Source organism: Mirounga angustirostris, unplaced genomic scaffold, assembly GCF_029215605.1.
Source record: "Mirounga angustirostris isolate CCGP_5_RB_7025 unplaced genomic scaffold, mMirAng1.0.hap1 SCAF_1, whole genome shotgun sequence".
Lineage (NCBI taxonomy): Eukaryota > Metazoa > Chordata > Mammalia > Carnivora > Phocidae > Mirounga > Mirounga angustirostris.
Genome location: NW_026991709.1, coordinates 202,139,068 through 202,149,813, shown reverse-complemented (window position 1 = coordinate 202,149,813; position 10,746 = coordinate 202,139,068). Strand labels below are relative to the sequence as shown.

The 10,746-nt window shown below is 56.0% G+C and overlaps 1 protein-coding gene across 1 annotated transcript; it reads right to left on the bottom strand.

The window, feature by feature from the left end:
- Positions 1 to 37: 37 nt before the first annotated feature.
- On the bottom strand, positions 38 to 1,491 carry NR2C2AP (nuclear receptor 2C2 associated protein). Its single transcript, XM_045862647.3, has 5 exons — positions 1,175 to 1,491; positions 916 to 1,006; positions 584 to 689; positions 440 to 507; positions 38 to 178 (listed from the first exon to the last, which is right to left on the bottom strand). The coding sequence occupies exons 1-5, from the start codon at positions 1,210 to 1,212 to the stop codon at positions 62 to 64; spliced, it is 420 nt and encodes a 139-aa protein (XP_045718603.1). The 5' UTR covers positions 1,213 to 1,491; the 3' UTR covers positions 38 to 61.
- Positions 1,492 to 10,746: the final 9,255 nt, after the last annotated feature.

The following is a 10,746-nucleotide window of genomic DNA, read 5'->3' as shown; positions in this document are numbered from 1 at the left end:
CTTGAAGGACTTCACTGTGCTTCCCCAAGGGTCTCCTGGAGGAGTCAGCTACCCAGTGGCCTCACACCCTCTCCCCCAGCACCCGCAGGTGGTAGATGACTACTCGGCCAAAAAAGTCAGTGGCGTCCTCAAGCGTCATCTTCAGCTGGTCCACCTCAGCAGCGGGCACAGGGAAGGTGTGAGCACAGGCAGTCAAGGGAAATAGGTAGCTCATCACTTCCCATCCGCCAGCCCCAGCTCAGACACCACCAGTATGCTGGGTGAGCCAGCACACTGAGCCCCTCTGAAGCTCTCACACAGAACAGGTTACCATCAGCTCATTTTACAGATGAAGCAATGGAGGCCCAGAGCCACTTGCTCAAGGTCACCAGGATCCACAGCCTTCAGAGGCACAGACCACCCCCCCCACCCCTCCACCCCAGAGGCCCAGGCAGGATATCTGAAGGGAGTTGTTGTCTTCAGGGTAGAAGTCCACAATCTTGCAAAGAGCCTCACTCCCCTGGGAACCTGCAGCCGGGAAAGGGGCAGGCTGTGAGGCTGGGGTTCTCCTCCCAAACCCCCACCTTCCAGAGCCTTCCAGTACCTTCCAGGTGGCCCCGGCGACTGGAGAAGCCCCCCTGGAACTGGATTTGCAGCTGGGAGACACGGATGCGCTGGGGAAACTCTAGTATCACCCACTGGGAGGGGCCCTGGAAGCAGACAGGGAAACTGAGGCTCACAATCACTTGCTCAGAGCCCTGCTATACCTGTCTCATTCACACAGACGATGGTGGTGGGAGAGGGGGCTGTTGGCACACGTTCCCTCCGTGGCCAACTTGACTCCCCAGCTGGAGTTCTCCTTAGCTCTCAAGGCACCCTGGACCCCTGAATCTGATTCACGGGAGTGGGTGGAGGATCCAGGGAGAGGTGCCTCACCTGGTCCGAGTTCCAGCACGTCTCCTCATTCTGGTCGAACAGATGCTTCTTTCCAAACTGCCGGGTGTTGCGATTCAGCACTGAACTCACCCTGGAAGCACCAGAATCCCGGAGAAACGAGGAGCTGAACCCAGCGCCGAGGCCCCGCCCACCAGAGGGCCCGCCCCCTCCTCACCTCCAGCTTCCCCCGGCACCCCCAGCTATGTCAACCCGGGGCTCAAGGGCCACGTCCGCCGCTGCCCGGCGGCCAGGTTCTCACCTGCTCACTGTCTCTGGACAAACCAAAGAGTGGGTCATTTCGGCTCCACAAAGCCTCCCACGGCTCAGAGCTGACTTCAGCCGGTGTTCGAATCCCGGCGCCAACGCAGCCGCAGCGGCGTGAACTTGACCACGCCTGAGTCTGCAAGGGTTTCAGAGAAACTGCCAGTGACCCGAGGCCAGACTTTAACAGCAGGTCCAAGGAAGGGAAACAGGTTTCCTGTGGGTTTGCTCAGGCTCCGAACCTCAGTCTCTACGAACAGCTCGGAGAACCAAAGCGAGACCCGGAACCACGAGGACACCGCGCAGGCGCAATGTCACTCAGCCCCGCCCAGCCTGCGCTCTCGGGGCAGGATGTAATTTGAGCCCCGCCCCTCCGTGCCCGCCTCTTAAAGGGCCTTCATCCAGTGATTAAGTTTCCGTTGGAGCTGGAGGTCGAAGGCAGGCACCAAAAACATTGTGTGCGGAGTGTATGTGGGGCGCAGTCTCTGGTGCCTGTGGGTATAGAGCACTGGTTTTGGAGTCTGAGAGACTTCCTAGAATGATGTCTCCCTACCTGGGGAAGTCTGCCAAATCCATTCTGTAACTGCGGATGCTGCCTCGCACTTCACTGCCTCCCAGGGACCAAAGGAAGAGCCGAGGAAGACGCCACGATTTTGCCTGTACAGCGAGTCTTCATCAGCCTCCCGTGTCCCAGCTGGAACACAGGAGGCTTAGCCTCCAAATCTTTCTTCCTAGTAAATGCTGCCTGGGACAGGCTTCATGGAGGGGGGCAGGTGAAGTGGGATTTGAAGGATGAACAGGGGTTTGCCAAACCAGATTGCACAAAGGCTAAAAATTTGGTTCACTGATTCACTAAACGACTCGCTCCCTACTGCTCAGCCCAGTGCTGGGTGGTGCTGGGGACTGTGAGGGGCCTCGGTTCCAGCCCCCCACCTGAGGAGCCCCCGGTTTGGGTAAGACACAGCTAGACACACACACTCCCAGACCCATGTGGCCAGGGCTGAGCCAGAAGGAGAATAGGGCTGGGAGACCAGGGGCTCTACCTGGAGGGAGGGTGTCGTGGGAGAGGGGATATTGTGTCTGTACTTTAATGGGTAGGCAGGAATTTATCAGGGTAAGAAAAATGGGGGTAGATTTGTCCAGGCCGGGAGAACAGCATAAGTAAAGGCCTGGTTGGGTGAAAGACCATGGTTTTGAATAAAATATATGGAGCAAGATCCTGCTGAGCCTGAAGATGTTTGAGAAAGGGCAGGACACCATCCCATCTGCATGAATGGAGGGTTCTGAGACTGATCAGCCACTGGCAGGAGGCTGCAGTTTCCTGGCTTTAGCTGAATGGTCTAGAATCCAGCCCCTTTCTTCAAGGGCTAGGGGAATGGTTCTCTTGGCATCCTACTAGCATCGTCCCAAGCCCACTCCAGGACGGCGGCGTAGGGGGGGCTGGCTGGGAAACTGGGACACTAGCGGAAGGGCCGCCCCACCAGCCCCTGCCTGCCAGGACTTCCTGCATTCAGTCATGGCCTGGTGCCATCTAGACCTGGCTCTGTTGGTCTCAGGGCTGGGGCAAGGACTGCGGGTGGCAGAAAAGACCTCTCTATTCCCAGAGGAAAGTGGGAAGAGCATGGACCCTGGAGGGCCCAGATTTGGTTCAAATCCTGGATAGGTCACTCACTCACTGACCATGTGATCTTGGACAAGCATGTTGACCACTCTGAGCCTCAGTTTCCTCATCTGTGAAATGGAGGGAATTCTATTTATAGGACTGCTGGAGAACTCAGGGGACTCTGTGGGCTGACACACAACAACAGTGTCCGGCCTTTGTTAAGAGCCCGTCCTGTGTTTGACCTGAAGCCACATTCTGTCTCCATCCACTGGTTCATCAAACCTGCGGTACTGGTCCATGTCACCTCCATTTTACAGCTGAGGATAGAGCCAATGTCCCCCAGGAAAGATGCATGGCCCTAGGGCCCCCCATGCCCCTCTTGGTCTTGGCATGGAGCCACCTTGCCCACTGGGATGAGGCCAGCTCAGTACCCTCTTCCCGCCTCCTCACCCCACTGGCGCCAGGGCATGAAAGAACCTCCTGTTTCTCCAGGGAATTAGCAGCTCTAAGCTCCCAGCAGGGCAGCCAAAAGTGGTCCATTCATTTTCCTGAGTGAGGAGAGACTAGGCACTCCCTCCCTCTTCACCCAGGGGATGGAGCAGAGGAAGCTCTGGAAGAGCCAGGAGCTGCCACTCCAGTTCACTGAGGGAAACTGAGGCACAGAAAAGCAAAGTCATTTTGCTAAGGTTATCCAGGGGTGACCAGGATTCAAACCTATCTGGCTCTGGAGGTCTCTCCACTGGGCTGAGTTTTGCATTTGTCAAAAGAAGAAACAGTCTCAGAGAGAGTCAGGTCTTTGCTGAAGTCACACAGCAAGTATGGGTCAGCAAAGTCTCTCTCTGGGGATGCAGCCCCACCCGTGGCAAAAAAACAGGTCCAACTTCCCATGTGTTTGTCATGGCGGAGCAGGGTACGGAAAGGCCTTCAGAAAGCTTCAAGCCTTGGTTTCCCCCTGGGGGATAAGTGTAATGATTGCTTCAGCTTGGAGAGTACGTAGGGGTGGATGTGATGGTTCCCAGGCCAGCAGCCCCCAGCGGGGCAGGTCCAAGTGTGATTTATCTGCCAGGGTCTGCCTGGGTCCAACAGGGCCCGCCTCAGAATAGACAGATGCACGCTAGCTTCCAGATGGACTTGTCCGTCCTGGCAGGGTGCGAGCCTGGGAGCCTGGGAGCCTGGGGAAGTGGGGGTGACAGTAGGAGTGGGAGGGTGTGGCCCTGCGTGAAGGGACTGGAGTGAGCTCACCGGGGAACCCCCCGGAGCCACAGCTGCGTGTGTTGAATGGTGAGCACAAGTGGCAGAGCTCTGAGATGGATCTCGGGAGGACTAAACGTCTCCATGTGGGTGCCAGGAGTGCCCAGTGATCTTAGTTGGGTGCTGGCTGTCTGGAGGTGCACCCATGCCTATAAACAGGGTTGGAGGTGAACAATGTGGGGCAAATGTACCTGTTGGTGGCTGCGGGGACAGCTAAGGTGCAGTGCGTGTATTTGAGTGTAAACGGACTAGAGGTGCGGCTGTGAGTTTGGTTGTGCAACCCACATGGCTTGGGTGTGACCAAATGAGGTTGTATGTGGTCTGTGCGACGTATATGTGGTCTTGCCTCATGTGGTTGCATATAAGCCCCCTGTGCTGTCTGGGATGTGATGTGGGTTAGGGGTTCGTTGGTGACATTGTGTGACACGTGTGAATGTGGCTGCTTGTGTCATGTCCGTGTGTCATCTTGGGCATGTTAAGAGGCACTTTGGAGGGCTACTGTCCACCCCTGAGACCCAGCTCTCCTGGAAGGTCCAAGCTCCCAGCTCCTGCTCTGGCCCACCAGCCCCCTCCCCTGCTTCCTCCCTCAACTCACTCCAGCCCCTGGCCTGGGCCCCAGTGTGGGGGGTACAGAGAAGGCACTCAGGGCTGGCAGGGTGGCTCACCCAATCCCAGTGCAGGCCTATAAATAGCTCTTTGAGCCCAGCAGATTCCCAGGCAAGGTTGCCTCATTCAAGCCCCCAGCAACAGCCGCCCCCCCCCCACCTCCCCTGGGCCCCAGGCCAGCCCCTCTAAGCTCCGTCTTGGCACTGGCCAGTGGGACCTGGGGGTGGAGAGGAAGGGGTGTAGAGAGGTGGGGGCAGTCAGGGGTGAGGGTCAGCTTGGCTCTGAGGCCATGAACCTAGGCTCCCACTTGGTCCATACCCATACTGTACAACCTCAGGCAGGTGGTCCCATGCCTCTGAGCCTCAGTTTCTCCCAGCTGGAAAATGGGCAAAACATAAGAGCAGCCCCCATCTTATGTGTTTACTTCCCATTTCATTCTCTCAGCAACCCTGTAAGACAGGGACTCTTAATTATCCTCCTTTTAGCTAGGGTAACCGAGGCACAGAAAGACAAAATGGCTGGCCCAGAGTCATTCTATTAGGAGTGGAAAAGAGGGGTTTTGAATCCTGAACTTGTGGAGGCAAAGCTGCTTGGATCCCTTGCATGTCACACAATCACACCCAGACCCCCGACCCCCCCACCCTAATGCTGCCATAATCACCCTTCACACCAGCCTGTCAACTACAGACACTCATATCAGCGTGACCCCTGACCTCCATCTCTCCTCTGTGATGAGGACTGAACAGTAAGCATAGCTCCCCAGTGTGTCACTTTGGCCCCTGGGGCCACCACTCACCCACTCCTGGACCAGCCGACTGGGTCCACGTGCATTAGACAAGGACCTGTACCAATGCCTAGGGGCAACATTTCTCCCCTAGGGTCCTTCCTCAACCTTCACTCATCTCCACCCCCTCTTTGCTCTTTGGTACTTTTGCCGAAACCATCTTGTCACCTATTTGTCTGTTCCCCCATCAGCCTGAGAACCCCCCCCCCACACACACACACTCATACTCACACATGTGGGACATGGTGTGAATTGCAGACTCTCTGTCCAGTACATCCCATTCTAAGCACTGAGAGACTAAGACTCGAAGGAAAGGTGGGGGAAGGGCTGACCTCTTTAAACTTTTGATCCCCCTCATTTCCGTTTTTCATTGTGGCAAAATACACCAGAACACAAAATTTACCATTTTCAAGTGTACAATTTAGTAGCATTAATTATATTCGCATGATGGTGCAACGATCACCGCTATCTAGTTCTAGAACACTTTCGTCCCAAAAGGAAACCCAGTACACATTTGCAATCATTCTCCATTCCCCCTCCCCCAGCCCCTGGGAATCACTAATCTACTTTCTGTCTCTGGATGTGTCTGTTCTAAACATGTCATATAAATTGAACCATACTGTGGTCTTTTGCGTCTGGCTTCTTTCACTCAGCATGCTTTCAAGGTTCATCTGTGATGTAGCATGTAGCAGGGCTTCCTTCCTTTTTATGGCTGAATAATATTCCTTTGTATGGATCTAGACTTCTTAAGGTTGAAGTCTCCCTGCAAAGACCCTGCCCAAAGCAAAAATATTCCTGGGACAACAGTACCTACTCCACAGCTGGTGCTCTATAAATGCCCACTAGATAAAGGAATGAATGAAAGAATGATACATTCAGGCTGCAGCTGGTGGAAACAGCTGTGGGCTGTGACAAGCCTGGGCTCCAACGCTGCGAGTCTCTTACCAGCTATGTGACCCAGGAATCTTTCTATCCTCTCTGAGCCTCAGCCTATACGTGGGATAAAACAGCAATTGTAGCCAAAACTCCTTCAAGTGCGAGCCTGGAAAGTCAGGCAGGCCAGGGTTGGAATCCAAGCTCTGCCCTTCCTCTCTGCGCTACCTTGGAAGCTACTTCGTCTCCCTGAAGCTCAGTTTCCACATCTGTAAGATGGGACAGACCTCACCATGGGGCGTCTGGGAACATTTAATGTGACTCCTGGGGCAAATGGGCGAATGGGCGAGAGATCAGACACTGTCTTCCCCGGGTGGGGTGAGAGGTGAAAGAAGTGGGGAGGAGGTTTTAGGTAGGGGGAGCCCCCCCCCTCTCGCGCAGCCGGAGGCCTCCAGGAGGCAGGGGCGCATGCGCAGAGCAGCCCCGCGGCCCCTTTATAAGCGCTGAAGCGGCTCTGGGGCGAACGGAGCGCAGGGCGCAGGGGCTGGACCCGGCGCGAGCAAGCGGAGCCGGAGCGTCCTTTGTGCCGCGCGACCGCCCCGGGATGCGTCCGAGCTAGGAGTCAGGTGGGGGGGTCCGTCGTGGGGAGGGGGCCGCGTTGAGGGAGAGGTCCTCGCGATTAGAGACAGAGCACGAAATTGGGGAGGGGGCCTGGGATCAGAGAGAAGCCCCCAGAACAGGGAGGGGGGCTCAGAGGGGGGAGGGGAGACCCAGATTGGGGAGAGAACGCAAACTGGGAGGGCGCTTGAGAATGTCAGGGGGACTCGGATTTGGGGGTCAGTTCCCGGGTTGTCCTGGGAATGAGGAGACAATCCCAAGGTGGGGAGGGGGCCGGGCTGGGGGTGGGTCTCAGAATTGGGGAGGGGGCACTGGGAACCAAGGCTAAGGGAGGGCACCCCGACTTTAGAAAGAAGAAGAGGATACCCAGATGCTATATGGGGGGCTCCAGAACTGGGCATCCCAGGGTCTGAGCTGAGACACCCCAGGATTTTAAGTGGGGATTCCCAATTTGCAGATGAATGGAGGAATCCAGGCTGGACTGCAGCGGGGAGGGGGGCCCTCCAGATTAGCCTGAGTCCAATAGAAGGGGGTCTTCCTTGAGTGTGAACGGCCATGGAAAAGGGGCGCCCTACAGTCTCCCTCTCCTTTTGGCCCAGGTCCTGTCACCACATCCTGATTCAGGGAGGAGGCTCTGGGGGGCTCCATCCCAAGGTGGTGCCTGTTGTTCCCTTGGATCTGGAGTTGGGGTGGTGTCCGTTCTCCCAGAGAGCACACTGGGTCTCCCAGGTGAATGCTGGGTGTGAGTCCCCAGAAGCCCCCAGTTAGGATCCCCAGGACACATGAGGGGCACCCAGTCCCAAGAGGGGGGCCGCTCCCAGCACCTCCACATCTGACCGTGTCCTCACAGAGAGACACAGACACTTGCCTCACCCCTTCAGTTCGATCTGCCCACATAGACTCTTATGGAAGTACTGGCTTGGTTTGGGGCCACAGGCACTAGGAAGTAGGGGGCTGGGACCCCAGGCCCGGCCTAGGCAGGAGCGACCCCCATTTCTGTGCACGGGGCTTTGTTCCTCTCAGCAGCATTAATGGGAGACAGCCAGGATGAAGAGAGGGTTGGCGCTGGGCCCCAGCGGGGGACGTGGGGGAAGGGCAGAGAGGGAGGGGTGGGCAGATCGTGGGACCTCAGAACCCAGCAGCTTCGCTGGCTCCTGGACATTCCCAAATGGAAGGTGCCCCCGCCCCAGGAGGTGGGGGCTTTGTGTGTGTGTGTCTGTGTGTCTACCTCATGCTGAGAGAGGTTGTGTGCCCATGGAGGGTCTGGGTTCCTCTGTGAGTCTAATGTGACTGAGGTTGTGTCTTTGTCAGGAAACTTATGCCGGGGGCCACATCACCAGGTGGCAAAATGATGTGTGCCTGCCAGTCACCAAGGCCACATTTATCCAGCCTCTTCTGTGCCAGGGGCTGGCATCACCATGTGTGAGTGTGTGTGAGGAACTGTGTCTGACGGTATGGCCTCATCGAGGGGTTTATGTGGAGAGCCTGAGACTGTGGGTGTGTGTCTTTGTGCAGAAGACGTGCTGCCTGCCTTGTAAGTGCCCATATTGTCTCTCTTTGTTAATGTCACTGTGAATTCGAGTGTGCGTGTGTGTCTCCCAGGCTCTGAGTCTGGGGTGTGTGGCTGCATGTACAGAAAGGGGGTCCTCTCCATGTGATTGGCAGTGTGGACCCTGAGCCTGGGGGTGTGTGGGATATGGTCTGCGTGCAGAGTCGGGGAGCTAATGGGGGAGACGTTGGGGCTCAGGTCCCCAAGCGGCAGCCTGAGATGGTTTACTGAGCCTGGCTTCCGTTCTCCTCTGAGAAGTTCCATGATCATGCCCATGCACACGAATATGCCCAGACTCCAAAGCTAGAAACACACACATGTGCTCATGGCCCCTGCGGAGGGGCACTTGGACCCACACATCCAGAGACCACAGTGGGTCTCCTATGCTCCACTCAGTGCACAGAGCTGCTGCAGACCGATGCACACATCCACACATCACAGGGCACAAGTTCACATCCTTGCCTGGACACAGCATCCCGACGCACACCTAGGAACACACAAAAACGCCTGCTGGCAAACTCACCCACATTCAGTCCCCACTAAGACAGGAGGTGGGTATGAGGGGGGGACGAACACACACACACACACACACACACACACACTCCTTCCGGGCCGCCCCTCCTCCAAGGCCCCACAGGCCCCTGTTTGCATATGCATGAGGCTCATGCATTATTCACCAGGGGGCGAGTCCCAGACAGCTGCATAAATGCTCACCTCTGGCTGCTCTGGGGAGGAGGTATTTTAAGAGAAGGTGTGTGGGTGTGTGAGGGTGCAAGTGGAGGGAATAGAGTGCATCTGGGAGAGTGTGTGTGCATGTGGGAGGGTGCACCTGAAACTGTCGCTGTGTTGGATCACCTCTGTACATTTGCGTGTGTACATGAGGCTTTGTATACAAAAAGCTGATTTTTAATTTGACATTTCTAGCACTTCACAAGTCTTAGCTTGTTCCATCCTCACCATAACCATGAGGTACATGCTGGGTGATCCCCATTTTACAGGTGGCGAAACAGGCGTAGAGGATGAAGCGGCATGTCTAGGATCATACAATATATGGAAAGTAGAGGCAGAGCCTTTTTTCTTTTTTTTGCCTTTTTTTTAAAATGTAATCTCTACACCTACCGTGGGGCTTGAACTCATGACCCCAAGATCAAGAGTCACATGCTCCTCCAACTGAGCCAGCCAGGCACCCCTGGATGTAGTCTGTGCTTTTAGCCATACAGTGTGTGTGTGTGTGTGTGTGTGTGTGTTCGTGTTCGTGTTCTCTGAACTTGCCCCCTCCTAAGGCCCTCTTGGGGCAGGTGCAGCGCAGAGTCCTGCCCCACCCGCTAATACCTTGCCAGGCCTTGACCAACCATCAGGGGACCCCACACTTGTTCAAGGTTCCAAGGTGGAGAAATGAGGACAGCCTGGAATGGAAACAGAAGTTGCTGAGGTTTACGGGTTGGTAATTGGGGGCACCATCCCAGGGTCTGGCCTCTGCCCTGCTGTGCAGCCCTAGGCAAACCACTAACCCTCTCTGGGCCAGAGGCGCTGCCAGAGGAAGGCAAGGAGACCAAGTGTGCAGTGTCCCCGCATTGTCTCCCTAGAGTTCAGCACCACGGATAGGTCCCTGGCTGGCCTCCCAGTAGGGCCTCTGGGAGCTGGGAAAGGGCACTGGGGGTGGGATGAGCTGTCCTCCACAGCCCCGTTCTGGCTCTATCTACACTCCCCTTCTCAGGGCTATTCTTTTAATGGGGTAAGGGTGCAAGATCTGGGTTTATAGAGGATGCTCTAACTTGCCATCTGTCCATACCTCCTGAGCCCCAATAAGGGGAGTGGTACAGAGGGCTGGGAGACATTGGGGAGGGACTGCCGCTCCAGGGTTTCTGGTCTCTGGAAGAATGTGAAGCCTGGGAGGGCACTGCTGTGTCCCAGTGCCTGGACTGGGCCTTACTTATAGTTGGCACTCAATAATTGTCCATTTTATGCCTGAAGGCCACAACCCCTAGAGAAGGCTGGACCCACAACTTGAGTTTCTCTGTGGACCTAGGAGGCATCTTTGCTAGGCGGTATGAAGTCAGGAAGAGGGTGAGGTGGGCAGGGGTGAGGCCCCTTCCTCCAGCTGGGACTTGGCAGCTTCTCAAAAATCCCAGAAACCAAGAATAGAATCTTGGCGACAACCAAATCCTGGAATTGAAGCTGAGAATCGTGTCAGTCAGCAAACCCAGATTAAAGGCTGGGTTGGAGGCCAGCCTACTGTCAGGACTGGGGACCCCAGGCAGACTGGGACTGGTTGCTGCCTTCTAG

Bases quoted from the DNA above. Each gene is read 5' to 3' on its own strand.
- NR2C2AP (XM_045862647.3), bottom strand. From the start codon at position 1,212: ATGACCCACTCTTTGGTTTGTCCAGAGACAGTGAGCAG. The intron at 690-915 runs GTGAGGCACCTC...GTCTGCTTCCAG, and splicing joins CGTGCTGGAACTCGGACCAG to GGCCCCTCCCAGTGGGTGAT. The intron at 179-439 runs ATATCCTGCCTG...GCCTGTGCTCAC, and splicing joins AAGACAACAACTCCCTTCAG to ACCTTCCCTGTGCCCGCTGC.